General features: G+C 35.6%; 1 protein-coding gene across 6 annotated transcripts; it reads left to right on the forward strand.

Annotated features, from left to right (window-relative positions):
- Positions 1-1123: 1123 nt before the first annotated feature.
- On the forward strand, positions 1124-18835 carry VLN2 (villin 2). 6 transcript variants are annotated; one of them, XM_086246391.1, is made up of 25 exons: positions 1124-1469; positions 4230-4400; positions 4732-4831; positions 5327-5395; positions 5551-5787; positions 5891-6068; positions 6210-6342; positions 7977-8136; positions 8224-8374; positions 8459-8559; positions 8662-8820; positions 8997-9065; positions 9137-9205; positions 9337-9474; positions 11461-11589; positions 12110-12257; positions 12435-12445; positions 12541-12681; positions 12760-12885; positions 14118-14180; positions 15093-15194; positions 15564-15665; positions 16211-16502; positions 17971-18182; positions 18269-18835. In XM_086246391.1, the coding sequence occupies exons 2-25, from the start codon at positions 4345-4347 to the stop codon at positions 18380-18382; spliced, it is 3060 nt and encodes a 1019-aa protein (XP_086102517.1). In that variant the 5' UTR covers positions 1124-1469; positions 4230-4344; the 3' UTR covers positions 18383-18835. The 6 variants fall into 6 exon arrangements, with proteins under 6 accessions (XP_086102517.1, XP_086102520.1, XP_086102519.1 ...); XM_086246394.1 differs by having other exon boundaries at positions 7986-8136; XM_086246393.1 differs by having other exon boundaries at positions 4253-4400.
- The last annotated feature ends 1689 nt before the right edge of the window (positions 18836-20524 follow it).

A 20524-nucleotide genomic window follows, 5' to 3' on the forward strand; every position in this document is an offset into this window, starting at 1 on the left:
TATGGTTTATGAGATCAACTCCACATTGTAGTTTAATATATATATGGTGCTAATCGGTTAGTAACATAATACTGCGCAAACCATTCTTTTGGGTCTACTACACAACATGCCTCATAATTTGAATCGTTCATTGCCTACTACACAATATAATTTCATAATCTGAACTTTTTTTTTTTTTTTAGTTCTCTATCCAAAGATCAACCATGCAAAAATTAACAAAATCCAAATCATTTAGTCATTTGATTATCATCATAATCATTGTAAGGTTTTATAAAAAAAATTGTGTTCATTAATTTATTTGAGCACAATTAACTCATTTAAAAGTGACCCAGATTATCACCAGTTTGAGCACTTGAAATGATTTATCATGCTATTTTTTGTTTGGACTAAAAAAAAAGAGCTCTATAAGAGAAAATCTATGTGTATGTGTATGAGGAAATTGCACCATTGGTTTATTTATTTTTCACTTTGTCCCATATTGGTTTATTAACTTTGTGACGTGTTCCATTATGGTTTAAACTGTTAAATTAACACAAACGATTGTCTATTTTAGTCATGTGCCGTGCACATAGGGACGTTGTTGTAGACAAATATGAATCTAAGTGAATAATTAGTGAACCAATATGAAACTGAGTGAAAAATTAGTAAATTACACCAGTGCCTCATGTGCGTAGCACATAACTAATATATGACACTGTGTGCTAATTTAATAATTTGGACCATAATAGGAAACATTACAAAATTAGTGGACTAATAAGAAATGAAAAAAGAATCGTAAACCAATATAAAACTTTTTAAAGAATGTTGCAATTTTCTCATATGTGTATATTTCCCCCATTTTCCTTCCTTTCGTTCAAAGAAAATAGTAATGTGATGTCATAGAATTCAACATACGAAAAGTACCTCAAAAAAAATTCCCATATCAAAAATAAAAAGAAGAGTAAACTACTCAGTAAAGTGACATTTTAACAATCCAAATTGTATTTAGAGAAAAAAGAAAATTCCAACCCGAAATTCCAAATAAGCAAAGAGAAAGCCAACATGGCCGGTGCCTCCGTCACCGGATCTTTGCCTTAAATAACGACTTTATCTGCCAAACATCTCTCTCTCTTTCTCAATTCGTTTCGCTCCGCTGCGTTTTGTTTCGGTTGTTCTTCTTCGTCATCATAATTCATACCTTCCTTGTTTCTCTGTTCCTCTCTGTAACTCGCTGTCTCTTTTTCTCTCTCTCTCTCTCTCTCTCTCTCTCTCTCTCTCTGAATTACAAATCTCAAAAGGCTCAAAAAAAGTTAGAGAGAGAAGCGCACACACGCAGCAATAATTCACTTTCCTTTCCAACTCTCTCTTTATTGCCAGCTCTTGTAGCTCGTCCTTCCCATACCCATTTCCCATCTCTCTCTCTCTCTCTCTCTCTCTCTCATCTCTCACCCCCACCACCTCCACCATCATTACACAGAGATCCATTTCAGGTACGTCAATTCTCTCTCTGATCGACCACTCCCTCTGTTTTCATACTCTTTTCAGCTCCATCAATTTCCAATTTTGCTGTATGTTATCTAGATCTCTTTGTTTTCACAATCATAATTTGATCTCTTGCTCTGATCGTTTCTTTTGTTTACAATTGTCATTTGACTCATTTCTTTTAATCTGACTGTTAATGGGTTCTGATTGTTTTCGTTTTCTGTTTATGTTTTTAGATAAAGCTGAATATTTGATCTGTGGGTATGTTGGTTTTTTTGCCTCTTTATTTCTTGTTAGTTGGTTGATCGTGTATGGCTGTTGGTATTGTTTGATCTCACCTTTTTCTTTATTTAAATTCTTCGAAAGCTTGAATCGGTTTGAGTTGAAATGATTAAGCAAGTGATTGAACCCAATAACTAGAAGATCTTAGTGATTAGCTGAGTATATGAACTTTTGTGAATGCCTTTAATGAAACCTTATCAGGTTCTTTCATTTGGTAGAACCTTGTCTCTGTGTGTGTTTCTTTGTTTGTTTTAATCTCACTACAATGTGTTCATGGACATTCATATAGCATAACTGCTAAAAATTGTGAATTTGGATTTGATACTAAATTAGGTGGCAGTCCTGTTTCCGTTATTGTTGTCTTGTTGATCACCAGAGACATTTCAGTTCTTGGGTAACTTTTCACTTATGGGAATACTGGGAGAACTTTTAAATCCGGGAAGCTGTCCTCTTATTGCTCTTATTGAGTTGGATTCAGGAATTTTGTGATCCAGAGTAAGCTGTTTTTGAGGATTCTTCTCATTAGTGGTTTCAGTAAGTAAATGCAAGGTTTGCAACTTGGTGATATGTCATCTATACACCAAGCAGATGCTTCATGGATGGATTTTATACAGCCAATTTGGAAATACCAAATATTTGTTACTAAAACAAATAAATAAGTAGAGGAACTAGCTGGAGTTGACAAAACATGCATATACAGAAAGATGGCCATTGTTGATTGAGAATAAGAATGCTTGCTCGTGATTCTTCAATACTCGAGCATACTCGAAGTCAATGGTTTTTGATTAGCTTTGCAATGCAAGTTGTACGGGCAGAAGAGATAAATAATCTATTTATCTGTGGTATATACACAAAAATTTATGTTACAACAATATGATGAACTTTGGGGCCAAACTTCTCTTATATATATATAAAATCTATGTATAAAATTAATTCATGATAATCTAAGTGTGAACTTCATGGGAAGGACCGTACTCATGTCAGTGTTAAATTTATCATTGTATGAAGATTTTTAAATCAACATATATATATATATATATACTAGCCTCTTGGCACGCGCCACGCGCGTGTGAATTGACATTTTTAATTATTTTTATAATTTTTTATAACTTCCCAAATAACTTTACACCACTCTCTCCATGTTTTAAGGTGGTGGGGTGTCTTTTTTTATTTTTTAAATTTTATTTTAATAATTATTTTACAACTATGCCCTCATTTATTATGTTGTTTTTATAAGACTGTTACTGTAACACCAAATCCCTCTTCTGGCTTTATAATATTAAAGATATGTATTTAGTAATTATAAGTTTAGTAATTTTAGGGAGTAGTTTAAAGCCAGTAAGTGGCTGCATGGTAGAACCACCTAGTAGTATGGCTGTGGAGTATGGAAAGATGGAAAATCTCAGGACAACATGATCATTGGCTCAAGTATTATTGAATGCATTGTCTTTTGACAAATATAGTCTACAGACATCTGCATGCTCACATGTAAGAAGGAAGGAAGAAAAAGGGCAGTAAACTTCTATAGATATGGTCAGAGAAAACAGGGTGGAATTTAGGTATTTGCATCACTATGAATGCAAGGTTATCAAGTAAAGAAAGCTACAAGGGACAAAGCATGAAGAGGAGGGTCTTGGGTAAACTGAGCAGAGGTTTTTAAGTTATATGAAAGACTATATGGGCAAAATTCCAGCTCTATGGAAAGCAAGAGATGGAAGCAATGATTCATGTTTGAGAGTTAGATACTAACATATGTGGAAGTGCCTTTGGAAATATCTCACTCGAGAAACATTCCAGGGAAGGGGAGTCCATCAAAATGTTTCAAAGTCCATGGTTTTCCCCTGGAGTAGAGAAGCTTTAAGTAAGTAGGGCCCGCGGGAGTAGCAAACTAGTACCATCTTCTCTTTCTCTCATATCTGAATATCTCAATTGAGGTAACTTAAAAATCCGATCCAAGGTTCAATGGCCAACACAAAAGCTAGACCCTGACATTCAAGTACTGAGACTTATCAACCAAGTTAGACCACCGAATTCCAAATACAATGCAGCACTTGACCTTCATTCTTATGCATGATGTCATTTATACATGTTTATGCTACTTGGTATATATCTATTTTATCAGGCACTGGTGCTTCTTTGATGTACATTTTTGTTAGTTTAGGGTTATGGAGATGTATAGTGAGCTGAGATGTGGTAAGAATGACATTAGCATCTCTGTAGAAGTTCTGCTTTGAGTACCAGTGCTGATATTTATACCAGCAATAAGAATTATCGATGCATCTCTATTGAAATTTGATTCAAGTATCAATGCTGATCTTTGTACTATTCTGAAAAATCAGAAAATTAAGTAGTTTTCGTTTTGGCAGCTCTTAAGTGTCAGGCAATTAATATAGATAATGATGTAGTATTCATTTTGGTGGTCCCTTTTATTTTTCTTTTTTCTTGACCTCTTTGTAACAAAAGACCTTTTGTTTTGTTTGTTTCAGTTTTTTAATTTTTATTCTTGCAGTGAACTTTTCTGGAATTTCTAGATATTGAAACACGGGATTCAAAGTAATTCTGCCTTGCTGAAAGAAACATTCCAACAAGGAATTTCAGGCAATGTCTAGCTCTACAAAAGCTTTCGATCCAGCTTTTCAGGGAGCAGGCCAAAAAGTGTATCCTTTTAGCACAGGTGGTGACTCAAAAAAACAATGAGTGTGGGAAATATTTCTTTTTAAACAATAACAAAGGAGAGGGGAAAACTTCTTATCATTTTACTTCCACTGCAAACAGAAAAGTAAAAGTGACTTAAGTGAAAATATGCTCAGGATAGTACTGAATTGAGGACCAAGGTTCATGTACCCAACCCCAAATAGTTGGCTTGAGGCTTTGTTGTTGTCGTAGGCATATGTTAATTTATATATATATATATATATTTATATTCCTTTACATATGTTAAACATGTTGCATTTCAAGTTTATGGTTGTCAAACTTAACATGTTATAGAGGGACTGAAATTTGGCGAATTGAGGACTTCCAGCCAGTTCCTTTGCCAAAATCTGAACATGGAAACTTCTATATGGGGGATTCTTATATTATCTTGCAGGTTTGTACTGTCTTCAATTTTATTCTCTTTTATTCTTTTCAAAGCCTTTACTATTAATGCTTTTGTTTTGTTCATTTTGCCTTGAAAGAAAATTGAAAACTACATTTGTTAGTGTAACATAATTTTCTTCTGGGAAATGCACAAGTTGAAATTCTCGGGGTGATTGATAATTTGATATCATTCTTGAATAACATTTTTGTTTTTCTCCTTATTTACTTGAGTGAAAATTATGATATCATCTATTATTTTGGGGTTTAAAAGGTTTAATAAAAGTATGGTGGATTTTTGCACTGATTAAATTTCAACACTCAAATATGGTGCACATTATTACTAATGGCTCTCTACCAAAATTTTATCCATTGCCCTTTCTTTGCATGTAAGGGGAAGGAGGGGGAGTGGGTGAAGAGACCATGTTAAAAAATGACAGATCAAACTTTGGACGAGAGGCTTTTTCCATTCATATATTTTCATGCACTCATCTGACACATTTTGTAGACAACACAAAGCAAAGGGGGTGCTTATATCTATGACATACACTTCTGGATTGGGAAAGATACAAGTCAGGTGTGCTTTTGCCTCTCTCTCTCTCTCTATCTATCTATCTTCTCTGTGTGGTACACACCAGCTCAAAGCTTAAACTTGCCTTGACTTTTTGGTATATAGAAGTAAGAGCTACTTAAAAATATAGTCTTACTTTATGTCACTACTTCTTATTATAGGATGAAGCTGGGACAGCAGCTATTAAAACTGTTGAACTAGATGCAGTTCTTGGAGGACGTGCAGTGCAACATAGGGAAATTCAAGGCCATGAATCCGACAAATTTTTGTCATACTTCAAGCCTTGTATTATACCACTGGAGGGGGGTGTTGCATCTGGATTTAAAAAGCCCGAGGAAGAAGAATTTGACACTCGGTTGTATACCTGCAGAGGAAAGCGAGTTGTCAGAATGAAGCAGGTATCCTGTTCTCCTGACATGAGATTCTTGAGTTCAATTAAGTTTTTTAATGTAATTCTGCTGGAGACTCAAGGGAATTTCACTCTGTATTTTAATTGTGTAGGTTCCTTTTGCGCGTTCTTCACTGAATCATGATGATGTGTTCATCCTGGACACTCAGAATAAGATCTTTCAGTTCAATGGTGCAAATTCCAATATCCAGGAAAGGGCCAAGGCTTTGGAAGCAATCCAGTTTTTGAAGGAAAAGTATCATGATGGGGTGTGTGATGTTGCAATAGTTGGTAAGTGCATTACAGTATACGGTTTACCTATGTATATAGGACCTGCATCATTCAACAAAAAGTATTACCTTACATGTTTACTCTGTGCTTACCCATCTCACCTGTTACTAATTTGTTCAAAAATAATGTTCACCATGCCAGATGATGGGAAGCTAGATACGGAGTCCGACTCTGGTGAGTTCTGGGTCCTAATGGGTGGTTTTGCTCCGATTGCCAAGAAGGTTACCACTGAAGATGATGTAGTTCCAGAGGCCACTTCTGCTATACTTTATAGGTATTCTCATATTCTGTTACTTTCTTTGTCTAGAAGTGTCGGTGAAAAAATCTCTCTCTCTCTCTCTCTCTCTCTCTCTCTCTCTCTCTCTCATGTGTGCACATGCCCTTTGCATGTGTTTGCATTCACATGTGGCAGGTGTCATAGTAAGCACATGCTGACCTATAAACTCAAAACATTTGTCCTCAAACTTGTTTCTGGACTCAATCTTGATACTTGTCTTTGTGCTGCACAGAATATCTAATTGATATGTTTCAATATGTTGAGCAGGCAGATTTGAATCTGACTATAATTCCAGAATTTTGTGGAAAACAAATAATGAAACTACCTTAATATTCTCTGTTCTTCTATCTCTGCTTGTTTTCAAAGTGAAGCATCTGCGCTAGAGGCAGCAAAAGTAATGATGCTATATAAACAATAACTGTTTGAATACAGTCACTGTCACAATTCTTTGATACTTTTGTACTGTTTACTAGAATTTTGGTATTTGCTTGATGGCATGTTAATTTCTTGATGTGTAACAATTTCGTTAGCATAATCTCCTTGGTTAAGAATATTTAGGGAGGCCAATCTGTGTTGTGTAATCCGAGCTGGCATGTGTGGCATTACTTTGAAAGAAGAACAAGTTTTTTGGAGGAAGGAAGAGGGGACAGGTGTTGGGAAGATGTGCGGTGATGGCTGTTTTTTGGGTTGTTTAGCCAGAAAGGAATAGAAAGATATCTGAGGATGTGAGGGATGAGGGGTGAGGAGGAGGGCTATTTGTGGGAGAGGGTTTGCTTTTGGTGTCATCATAATTTAGGGAGTGTTCATTTTCTGCTACTTGTTCAGATTGGGAATGCTGTTGTTTCTTAATGCCTTCAGTTGATGTTTTTGATACATGTTTTAATTGCTTTCATTGTAGGTAGATGCTGGTTATAGGATGGTGTTTAACTTCAGAGGACATCTTGTCCTCTGTGTTGTACAATTTAATTTATTAATGAAGGCTTGTGTCGTTTAAAAAAAGTATACTTATTAAATATAATATAGTCAAATTATTATCTAACTGGACTATAAAACATAACTAAACTTAAAAACTATAATTGAAATAAACATTATAAACAACAAGATTATAATAGACAAAACATTTTCTCTACACTAAACATTAAAAATATTAAACTATAGCTGTGAAAGATTGATTTGGCGTTGGGTTTATTAGAGAGAGTAAATAATGCATTAAATTTTTGAACTTTTTCCAGTTGTTGTCTGCTTTATGCAGACTGTAGCGGCTTCACATGTGGTGCAACAGCTGCATAGAATTCAGTTGTTGGATTCCAATGGTTGGATTTGAAAATTCTAAAGAAAGAAAAAAGGAACGAAAATATTGGTTTGAATAAAAGAGTTGAAGGAAATTCTAGTCGAAATATCTGTATATATCAAGGAAACTGAAGTTTAAGGTGAAAAGCTTCAGGATCCACTGACACAGTCAAAAATTGAAATCAATGTTGTGTTGCCGAAAATTTGGCGATACGGTGGAAGGGTACTCCTTCCACCCACCTTCAAGTGTCAGTGTGCTGAAAAACATAAATATCAACCAATATTTTAAACATTGGTATAATCCTCATAAGGTTCTAACTTGTAATTCCTGGTTTTTGAAGCATAACTAGTGGTGAAGTAAAGGTCGTAGAAGGCGAACTATCTAAATCGTTGCTTGAAAACAACAAATGCTACTTACTGGACTGTGGTTCTGAGGTATTTGTTTGGGTTGGCCGGGTGACACAAGTGGAGGAGAGAAAAGCTGCTGGCCAAGCAGCGGAGGTAGTGGCCTGCATTTGTTTCTTCATGATGATGAACATATGGATTTCCAGTGAAATATGTAAATGTAATTCTGATTTTTGTCACCAGGAATTTGTTGCTAGTCAAAATAGACCAAAATCAACACGAATAACGCGGCTTATTCAAGGCCATGAGACGCATTCATTCAAGTCCAACTTTGATTCTTGGCCATCAGGATCAGCAACTTCTGGTGCTGAGGAGGGAAGAGGGAAAGTAGCAGGTAATTATCAATTCCTCAGTTTAAGCTAAACACTTATTCTTCTTTATTAGCTTTATGTAATATGGTATATATGTGTTCTGCTAGCTTTGCTGAAGCAACAGGGTGTTGGTGTTAAGGGCATGACAAAAGGTGCTCCCGTAAATGAGGAGGTCCCACCCTTGCTTGAAGGAGGTGGAAAGATGGAGGTCTAGTTGATATATATATATCAGTCATGCCTCTAGTAATGACTTAATTAATTAGGCTGCTTTGTCGAAATCTTTCAGAATATTGAATATTTTCTTTTTCAGGTATGGCACATTGATGGCAGTGCCAAAACTCCACTGGCTAAGGAAGATATTGGTAAATTTTACAGTGGAGATTGCTACATCATTCTTTATACCTACCACTCTGGTGATAGAAAAGAAGATTACTTTTTGTGCTGTTGGTTTGGAAAGGATAGTATTGAGGTAATTCACTTTGTTCCAGTTCTAGGATTCAAATAACTGAAAGAATGGGGCTTTGCTCTCTGTTACAATTCTTATATATAAAGAAACAGAGACTTTTTTTATGTGTTCCATTGAGAAAACCTTAGCCGCACTATCTGAGGTCTGCTAAAGAGTTTCTATTATATAACCCATTTCAGGAGGACCAGAAAATGGCTTCTCATTTGGCTAACACAATGTTCAACTCACTGAAGGGAAGACCAGTTCAGGTATCACTACTATCTTTAGTCAAGTTGGAGAATGTGTCTTTGGGACTTGCATATAACAAGGCTTCTTGCAGGGTCACATATTTCAAAGTAAAGAGCCACCACAGTTTGTTGCGCTCTTTCAGCCTATGGTGGTCCTGAAGGTATTATATTTAAGCTTGTGCAAAAACCTCATGTTCATATTAGGATTCTATTTTGATTATTGATATAAATTGCTTAGTTTGAATTTAGGGGTTTATTATTAACTATTTAATTCGGTTGACTTCCACTTCAGGGTGGCCTGAGCTCTGGTTATAGAAAATTTGTTGAGGAGAAAGGTTTGACAGATGAAACTTATACAGCAGATTGTGTTGCACTTTTTCGATCATCTGGAACTTCGGTTCATAACAATAAAGCAGCGCAAGTTGATGCGGTATGAGCTAATTCATATGTTGTAATCACGCAGAAGATTTACCCTACATGACTATATATATATACATAATATTATTCTGATATTTTGGGAGAGTGACCTCAGATAGTGTGTTTAGCTAATTTCCTTGCTGGTTGGGTGTGCTGACCAGGGAGAACTCGTTATTCCCATGTCCAAAAATTTGCATATCATATAAAGTAAAACAGTAAAAGCGACGAAAAAGATAAAAGATTACCCTGCATTCCCAGTATAGAAAAATTTATATGGTTCCTACTACTATGCTTTTCTCTTAAACTTTATTATGGTGTGGATTGTATTATTTTAGGGAAACCTTCAATGCGGTTATTTTGGCTTTTCTCTTTAGGTTTTGTATAAGCATATTAGATTTAGATACTTCAGTTTTTTCCTTTTGGAGCTAGTCTGTAGTGAGGGATGCCTGAGGGAGGGAGGGAGGGAGGGAGGGAGGGAGGGAGGGAGGGAGGGAGAGAGAGAGAGAGAGAGAGAGAGAGAGAGAGAGAGAGAGAGAGAGAGAGAGAGAGAAATATTTGTGTTTAAGAGAAGTTTGATGTGATTAATTGGGGAAATGATGAAAGAGAGCTATATATGGTGTTTTCTTCATATGCAAAGGGGTGTAAAGTCTCCATCATCAAGGCCCTGTAAGAGAAATCATATAGAACTTGAATTGAGTAGAATAGGTTATAAAGGGATGAAAAAGTTACAAAAATAATTGCAATTTCAATATTTGTTTTTAAATTTTTCTTGGTGGTTGTAGATCTGTTGTTAATTTGGCTCGCATTTGAAGATTTCCCGGTTCATGGAGGATTTCCATAGTATTCTAGGATGAAATTAGGAGTCCAAATAGGTGTTGGAAGGTTATTGATTCCTAGTGCGTTTTGGGCAAGTTTTGAGGTTTTCCTTGTGTATAAAGGAAACTTATTTCCTACTCAAAGTTAACTTTCTTCCTACTTTATCTAGGATTGTAATTTAGGCCTATGGTTATAAATAGGACCTTAGGGGCTTAGAAAAACTGGAGAGAATTAGATTAGAGTGAGCAAGTCCTTAGGATTCTTGGGAGGGACATAATCTAGAATAAGTGAGATCAAGATTAGGTAATTAATCTTGGGTGAGAGATCTAGGGTTCTTGGGAAACACTTTGTGAAAGGGTGTACAAGAGGAGTTAATTACACTTACACCACCTGAGATTTATCGTTTTTTCACATACACCCCTTGGAGTTTCAATAATTACACATACACCCCTTGAGGTTTCAAAATTGTTGCATATAACCCCCTATATGAGATGAAAAATGATGAGAAATTATGCAAAAAAGCATGCTAAGGGGTGAAATGGCCTAATAAGATTACTCAAGGTGTAAGGTCCAACTTCAATACAAATATTTTCTTTTTTGTTTATTTATTTTTTTCTCTTGTAGGAGGTTATATGCAATAGTTTTAAAACCTCAGGAGGTGTATGTGTAATTTTTGAAACCCTAGGGGGTATATGTGAAAAGACGATAAACCTCAAGGGGTGTAAGTGTAATTAACTCGTACAAGGGATTTGGGGATTGGGTTATGTGATTTAGTCCAATTGTAATCTTATACTTATTATTCTCATAGTGAAGAACGAAGATCTCTCCCGGGGACATAGGCAGGAATTTTGCCAAACCTCGTAACAAATCTCGGTGTGATTGTGTGTGCTTGTTGGTTTATTATTTTCTGTTTTCTTGGCCGTGTTTGTTATTTATCTTTCATCGAATTATTGCTTGTACGCCGTGACGGTGGGAATTGGGATTTAATTCTCAAACTACATTAGGTCTTTCTTCTTTTATCCTTTTATTTATTATTATTATCATTTTTTTTTTTGCATAGATTAATTGATATCAATGAATTCAGCAGCTTAAATCAGATTTTGTGTAAACTCCGGACATCCGGAGTAGAGAAAAACCCCTACATAGAGATATAATAGATAGAATATATATTATTTTTGTTTAGGTGGCGACGTCATTGAACTCTACCGAGTGTTTCCTTCTGCAATCTGGCTCCTCAATGTTCGTTTGGAACGGAAATCAATGCACCTTTGAGCAGCAACAGTTAGCAGCAAAACTTGCAGAATTTTTGAAGGTATATTCCGTATAAATAAAATTCTATTCTTTCTGGCTTTTATGTAACACTATCTGCCTGTAAAATTATTGTAGATGCATCGTTCATGAAAGTCAACATAACCAGGTTGGCTTGGTAAATGTATAGCTCTATGTTTTTGTTCTTTTTCTTTCTCTATGTATGTTCATTGAGAGGGATCCTTGTCCACCGATGCATATTTTCGGTTAGCTATAATAAATCATTTGTTTCTTCTAAAGAAAATGTATTTTAGTCAAGCTTCAAGTAACCATGTTAGAATGACAACTGGGGCACTCTTTCCACCTGATAAAAGAAATAAGATGATTGGTGTAAATAAAGTTGACTGGGCATGACTTGATAGAATTTTTTTCCTTTTTAGAAAGATACTTGATAGAAGTTATAAGCTGGATTGGCATAATGTAGTTTCTTAATAGTCTTTAAATATATCATAGATGTTGAGTTTGCAGTATTGCCTCATATATAATGTTCATTTATTTGAGCCTTATATGCCTTGCTAATACAGCCAGGAGTAACTCTAAAACATGCTAAAGAGGGAACTGAGAGCTCAGCCTTCTGGTTTGCACTAGGAGGAAAACAAAGTTACACCAGTAATAAAGTTGTTTTGGAGACTGTCAGAGATCCCCACCTGTTCACATTCTCATTCAACAAAGGTAGAAACTTCTGTTAATAAGTACAGTAACTAAAGTCGGTAATACTTTAAGTTTTCCTCTTTGTTGAATTACTATATGACATGAAATGATGTCTAAGTTGGGTAGTTTTTTTGTAAAGCAAGTTCCGTTCTAACTGTTCTTATTTTGATCGTTCCTGTTTCGGTGTGGATTCCCCAGGAAAGTTTCAGGTGAGTTATATGGCCTTTAAGTATAATTGAAACTTCCTTGTATTTTGACTCCGGTATTACTGGTTTCTAATCCTTTTCTGTATTTAATTGGACAGGTGGAGGAAATTTACAACTTTACTCAAGATGATCTGCTGACTGAGGATATCCTTATACTTGACACACGTGCTGAAGTATTTGTTTGGGTTGGACAATGTGTAGACTCAAAAGAAAAACAAAATGCTTTTGAAATTGGAAAGGTATACCTTAATGTTTAGTTTTTTGTCATATGTTCCATGTTACTACACTTTCCATTCATTTATAGAAGATTTGTGCAGAAATACATAGAGATGGCGGCATCTTTGGAGGGGTTGTCTCTTAATGTACCATTGTACAAAGTTACTGAAGGAAATGAACCTCGCTTCTTTACGAAATACTTTTCATGGGATCTTGCAAAAGCCACTGTATGTCCTAAAACAAATCTCTCTCTCTCTCTCTCTCTCTCTCTCTCTCTCTCTCTATATATATATATATATATATACATATCGATTTTTCCCTAGGGCAGATGCGTCCGCTATTTTTTTTTTTGTGGATAACCAGCGCTAAGTGCTCGGCAGTGGCGTATAGGGTATGGGTTCACCCCATACCTTCCTAGGGTGTAGAATGGGGGTTGTGGACCCAAAATCCCAGAGTTAAAACCTAACATAAAGCCAACAAAAAGAAGAAGCAAAAATGCACTTCCGAGCGCTCGGCTCCTGGTACCCATGAAAATGGTTTTGCGGGGGTCCGTCTAAGAGAAGGACTGATATATGTATATATATACATGTAATCTTTGTGGATGGCTTATACTAAAATATGTTATATTTTGGCATGTGTCTATAAGGTTGAGATAGAGCACAATATACCCATACAGATAAATTTCACGGATTTCTTACTGTAAAGTAGGAAATAATTAGAAACACATTTAAGTTTGAGTGTATGACGATTTTGTGTAATATTGGATGGGTTTTAACCTTTTTACTTCATATTTAACCCATTTAATTGAGATACACAAGTCTTTTGAACAATAACCAATCAAATGTGGGAAGCATGTACAGAATGCAGCAAATGATAATTTGAAGCACAACTCTCATAATAAAAAGGGAAGTGAGGAGCTGACTGGATGGGCAGAGAATTGTGTTAGGGATCATTATGGTAATTTCAGGAAGTTGATTCAAAGGATTCATAATGTAAAATTTTGGGACCTTGAAGCATCTATACTGTAGGATATCTCAGCTTATGAGAATACCAGTAATGCCATCGATATAGTCATGTTATTACCAAATTAGATTTCTACATATATTTAATCACTTAGATGCTTCAAAGTATGAGTATATGAATGGTTTGTAGGGAAAATTGCCATCCCTACTTAAGTGTAATAACTATGTTAGGATATAAAGTATGAGACAATAGTTTCTGTTACTCTTGCAATTCAGATTCCAGAATTACGACTATATTTTTAGAGGCAGAGTGTCCAAATTAGTATGTGATTAAAGAATTGATATGGTTGATAAAGTGTGAAAGCAAGTTTACGTGGCAACGTGTTTAAAAAAAAAAAAGTTGTAGTCTGTTTTAAAAAGTGAAAGTAATTTAATGGGATGGATTTCTTCTGTTCTATTTGATATATTTTCCTTATAATATGTCTACTAAAATGTAGGTTCAAGGAAACTCATTCCAGAAGAAGGTGTCAATACTCTTTGGGATTGGCCATGCTGTGGATGTAAGCATTCTATATTATCAAACATGTTGCACCTTAATCTCCTCTGACACCTGTGTGCAAAATGCTGTGTAATAAATTATGTTACTATATAAAAGGGATCCATGATCATATTATGTCTGAAGATTCTCAGTTATCCCATTCCTACTGCAGAATTCTTCAGTTCCATTTCATTTTTCATAAGTTGGGGGCTACTTCTTTAAGCTACTTGTGTTGTTACATAAGTTTTGGTTCTGTGGAACTTTTCTTTTAGAGAGAGAAGGTTCTGTGGAACTTTTCTTGTAGAGAGAGGAGATATTGAAGATTGGTTTTATTTTGATGTGATAGTACGTTAGAGAGCATCAATGGAGTAGAGTTACATTGACATATAGGTATTCTTTAAATGGATTTCATATAATCAGTTTTAATACAAATTCTTTGTTTTAATGATAACTATGCTAATTCCTATTAACTTGCAATATGGTATGAAGTGGGGTGAGTAGAGTTGCATTGACATTTAGGTATTCTTTAAATGGATTTCCTATGATGGGTTTTAATACAATTTTTTTATTTTAATGATAACTATGCTAATGCCTATGGATATAATATTAAATTGCAATATGGTATGAAGTGGGGTGTTTTAAGGCTTCAACCTTTCATTTTCCTTTTTTTTCCCCTTGAGCGGCATGTAGATAATTGAAGTGAGGAGTGTGTAGACACCATCTTATGTCCATCTCATGTCCATCTCATGTCCTTGCTCTATTGGAACTTCTCACATTACAAGTTAATTTATGGGATCATGTTTTATTCCTAGCAGTTTGAAATGATGTAACTACATTAAGGGTGGAAACCTGTCGAATTTCCTAAAATCTTTTAGCATTATCATATATTACCCCTCTATAATTCACGGACAATGGATACCTGTTGCTGAGTCAGGAAAAGTCCAATGGGGATCAAGGAGGACCCAGGCAAAGAGCTGAAGCCTTAGCTGCATTATCATCTGCATTCAATCCATCCTCCGGAAAATCATCCCATACGGTAATTAAAATTGATTGTGCCAGTATCGTTTACTTCTAGTGGATGCTATTGTCCTGCCTTCACCTGAGGTGTTGCAGACAAGCATAGCTTGTAATTCGTTCCATGAATCAATACTAGTCACTCATTGTTAACAAGCAGCTGCTTTTCATCCTAGTCGAGTAGTGGTGTGTAGACACCATCTCATGTCCTTGCTCAATTGGAACTTCTCACATTAGGAGTTAATTGCTGGAATCATGTTTTGTTCCTAGCAGTTTGAATGATGTAACTACATTAAGGGTGGAAACCTGTCAAATTTCTTAAAATCTTTTAGCATTATCATATATTACCCCTCTCTAATTCACGGACACTGGATCCCTGTTGCTGAGCCAGGATAAGTCCAATGGGAATCAAGAAGGACCAAGGCAAAGAGCTGAAGCCTTAGCTGCTTTATCATCTGCATTCAATCCTTCCTCCGGAAAATCATCCCATACGGTAATTAAAATTGCTTGTGACAGTATCGTTTGCAGTTTACTTCTAGTGGATGCTACTGTCATGTCTCCACCTGAGGTGTTGCAGACAAGCATAGCTTGTAATTCATTCCATGAATCACTACTAAGCACTCATTGTTAACAAGCAGCTGCTTTTCATCCTAGTTAAGTAGTTCAGGAAGAAAGTTTCATTAGGAAGTGTGCGTCCCCTCCCCTCACTTCCCCAATCCTTCCCCTTTCTGTGCTCTAGTTCTTTCTATCTTCCTTCTGTGCAATAATCAATCAGCAAAATGGTGTGTGCACAACAACCTCCCTTGGGTTTTATGAATGTTGCAATATGACATATTGGATCTGATATTGAGGTGTAACTAGTAATACAAAGCTTGCTCATTTGATCTTTGTGCCTCTTTGCTTTATTTTTGTTTTTTAGCACCTTCTCATTTCTCCTGTTTTTAATGATCCATGCTCAAAAAAATTTAGTACATGATGTTGATGATGTGTTTGCATGTGTTGTGAGAAATTCATTTAATAAATCAACTTCCATGCCAGGATAAGTCCAATGGGTTGAGTGAAGGAGGACCAAGGCAAAGAGCAGAAGCTTTAGCTGCTTTATCTTCTGCATTTAGTTCATCCTCTGGAACCAAACCTTCTATTCCCAAGCCTTCTGCAACTGGTCAAGGATCACAAAGAGCTGCAGCAGTTGCTGCGCTATCATCAGTTCTTACAGCTGAAAAGAGTAGGTTAACACCCGATGCCTCTCCTGTGCAAAGTCCTCCTGTACAAAGTCCTCCTGCGCAAAGTCCTCTTGTGCAAAGTCCTCCCTCGGCAACTAGAGCTTCTGGTAAGAAAAGCAAAGTATTTCTTTACCTACATGAGATTTTCTATGCATGATAGAGAATGACTGTTTCTGTAATTTCTTTTATTCTGACCCCACTTCTGACCCCACTAAAAGTCCCTTATCCTGCATCTGAGTTTTAATATTGTTTACATCTTTCTTAGTTACATCCTTTTTCATTTTTCTCCCTTTTGGTAAATGGTGGTGTATTTAGCTATGTATATACATTAATTTCAAGGGACATGAATGAGGGCTATTATTCTTTCGTTTGGTTATCTAAGTGCACAGTAGAGGATGTCATTTAAATACACTTCTGGTAGCTGTTTGACATGGTGACTTATTTTTCCAATGTTTGCTTCCTTATGTTGGTTACCTATGAATCATAATGTGGTGATTCTTCTCTACTTCACTGTGTTGTGCTATTTCTTGGAACTTATTGTCTAAAAGGAATTTGAACGACAGAGATATTTAGATTTTTTAGATCTTTTGTCTCGGGTCAGTAATATCTCGTTCAATCCATTCCAGTCCGACAAAAGAGTTTGGTATCTTCATGCTTTCAGAATTTTTTCTTGCAAATTTCACTCTATGTTAGAAAATCTAGTTGACCCTACTTTTGAGTTATGTAAGATGATTTAGAAGGCTGATATACCTACAAAGTGCACACTCTGTTGGGCTGTTGGCCCAAGGGAAAATTAATACTTGTGAATTGTGATATGCTCCAAAAGAAGTGATCCTATGTCTTTTTCTCCAATTAATGTCATCTGTGCAAAGGTGATGTGAAGATGCTGATCTCTTTTTTCTTTTATTGCATTGTTTTTTCACAAGGCAAATTTGGGTTAGGTTGTTGCCTTGTGTGCAGACTTGCAGTGATGTGGGTTTGGCCAAGAAATAGTTACTCTTTGTTGGTTCAGCATTTTATGGGCCTTCAGACCAAGAAAAAAGATTTGGAAATATTTTATGCGATTTTTTCATATCCCTCCTTTTTTTATGAAGGGAGTATAATTTGGTGTTGGTGCAAATAAGAAGGAAATTATTCTTTAGCAATGTGCAGTTTTGGCTTCACTTTGGACTGTTTTTATGAAAAGACAGAATCTTTGACAGTAAGGAGGAGGAAGTGGTTTATTTATGGAAGAGAATTAGATTTTAGCATCTTTATTGGTGTCAGTGTAAAATATTTTTGGGATATTCCAGTCAGTTTAATTCTGCTTGATTGGGTGGGAGTTGCGAGCAGATTGTCATTTTTTCCTCTACTTTTCGGGTTTGTAGATCATACATTGGATGGACTTCTTGTCCATTTTGTCTTTATATTTCATATTTTTGCATATATTTCATCCTTGTTTTTCATATATGTTTTTGTTTCCTATGAAAAAGGGAAAATTATAATTTTCGTTGGTTGCCCTGAAATGAACATTTTGATGATGCTCTTTGTAATCTCTGAAATTGTATAAGATCTGATACATTTGATTACTTGCAGCGGGAGCAAAAAGTGAAAATCCCTTTTCTGACACAGAGGGTTCTCAGGAAGTTCCTGAAGTCAAGGAGACGGATGTAGTTGCACCTGCATCTGAAAGCAATGGGGAAGGTTCAGAACTAAAGCAAGAGATGGTGCAGGATACTTTCAGTTATGACCAACTGAAGGCTCACTCTGACAATCCAGTAACCGGAATTGATTTTAAGAGAAGAGAGGTTGGTATTTTTTGTGAATGTTGTCACTTCATTAATATCTATTTTGAAATAGTAGTGACAAACATTGTCTCTGTTTGGTTTTTCAGGCCTATCTGTCAGATGAGGAGTTTCAGACTGTATTTGGGATAACAAAAGATGCTTTCTATCAACAGCCAAAATGGAAACAAGACATGCAGAAGAAGAAAGCTGATTTATTCTAGAGGCTAAATTCATTAGGATGAGTGTTTTTTTTCTGTTTTCTTTTTGCATCCTAACTTGCAGTTCATTCATTTTGATCTGTGACTCCTCTGTTGGGGTAATTGTGGTTTTACCTGATTGCTGGATTGCTGTCTAGCATTTTTCTCTTGATGAAAATAGCGCTGTGGTTAGCATCGGTATTGATTGTGATGCTGCTGCCTATAGAGTGATTTTATTTTGTTTTTCTCCTCTTTCTTAACTGCTGCTGCCTCTTGTAATGATCACAGATGGTAGTCTCAAGGACAGCACGCAGGTCATATTCTTTTATTTGGTCCTTACTTCATATGTATTTCATTTTGGGGTTTACTCGACTGTTTTTATCTTTTACTTTGTTAAGAGGGGGGTGTATATGTAATGCATTTGTATTTTGTACTTGAGACCAATATAAGGAATGGGAAATTGTTTGTTGCTTGCAATTTATTGAACGTTCACTTCTTTTTTATTTAAAAACAAATATCATTTTCTTATCTGTGGACTGCAATGTTAGCATCACCTCCTAATGTAATTCAATGATCCAAACAATTTTAATACTGATTATATGTGGAATTACATACTCAGTGGAATCTCTGAAGTTGTGATTATAAAAAGTACTTTACCACTTATTATATTTGACTGAACACGGGTAATTCCACTACAATTGTTATAAGCATCTACAAAGATAGTTCAATGTGAAATATTCATTGCCTTCCGTCCAAACAGAAAAATTATTGTGTATAACCCAAATATGATTGTGGAGTAACCAATGAACATCCACCCATATTATAACAATTATATAAAATAATTACTAATTCAAACATTTACTTATGTTTAATTTACCAACTGAAAATATATTGGTTTATGAATGCTGTTACTTGTTAGGGATCCCAAATTGGATTCTAAGTACATGTAGCAGTATATCATAGATTCATATCATTGCCCACTTCAGACACATTTATTTATAACAAATAAAACAGACACATACACTGCCACATCATTTAGATCCAAATTTGGAATATAAATTTAAGATTCATAGCATTATTGAAAAAAAGTAAGAAATTGTTCTCTTTCAATTAATTTTTGGGATTATGTAAATCCTATTTAGGCATGAAAATGGAGTAGTCTTAATGGGGAGGGCCCAAGGCTATTCATGGGTGGGCTAGAGTAAGTAATGGGCTGCTCAATAGTGTCTAATAAGATTTTTAAGTGGGCTCAATTGGGGCTGGTTGGCCTTTGAGTGAGCATATGGGCTGTTGGGCAGGCCTACTAACAGCTCCACCCTTTCTCAACTATGGTAGAAAGAGCAAGTAGTTGAAAGAAAAAAGAAAATCAGATTTTGTATCACATATCGAATAGAAATTAGACCCACTCGTATGGTTGGGTCTCACCTCTACACAAAAGTAGTACAAAAAATTGTAATACATCTAACATCCGCAGTTGAATAATACTAGTCACCACAAAAAAATTTCAAATTTTTGTATAACAATTGATATTTGTGGTAAATTTTATTCCTTCATAACTGGTCCATTTTAAACCTCAATTATTTACAAATTACAATAAATATTATACCATCGTGTAATGTATCACATCACTTTGTATATACTATTGAACAGGCTCCTTCTGTTGAGGTATACCTCAACTTATTTATGTTGAGGTATACCCTGTTAGGGCCCACACGAGTCGTTTTGTGTCGATCCGAACCGTTCAATTTTTACATCTCCATAGATAGATCATCCTTGCAAAAAATTAGCCAAATCGGAAATCATTTGCCTATCTAACTTTGATCAAATAAATGGACGAACCAAGTATTTTCGATGAAACCGTCCATTTGTTTTATCAAAGTTAGATAAGCAAATGGTTTCCGATTTGGCTAATTTTTTGCAAGGATGATCTATCAATGAAGATGATCCTTGCGAACGGTTCGGATCGACACAAAACGACTCGTGTGGACCCCAACAAGTTCATACCTCAACATAAATAAGTTGAGGTATACCTCAACAGAAGGAGCCTGATGGAAGCCTTTTGATGAAAAAGTATAAAATAATTGATTATTAGTTGGAAAGGCAATCATGACTCATGAGATGGTTTATGCCTTTCATAACCCATTTTTTTGTGACAAGAACCATCAC

This window comes from Dryas octopetala, chromosome 6, assembly GCF_963921425.1.
Source record: "Dryas octopetala chromosome 6, drDryOcto1.1, whole genome shotgun sequence".
NCBI classification, from domain to species: domain Eukaryota; kingdom Viridiplantae; phylum Streptophyta; class Magnoliopsida; order Rosales; family Rosaceae; genus Dryas; species Dryas octopetala.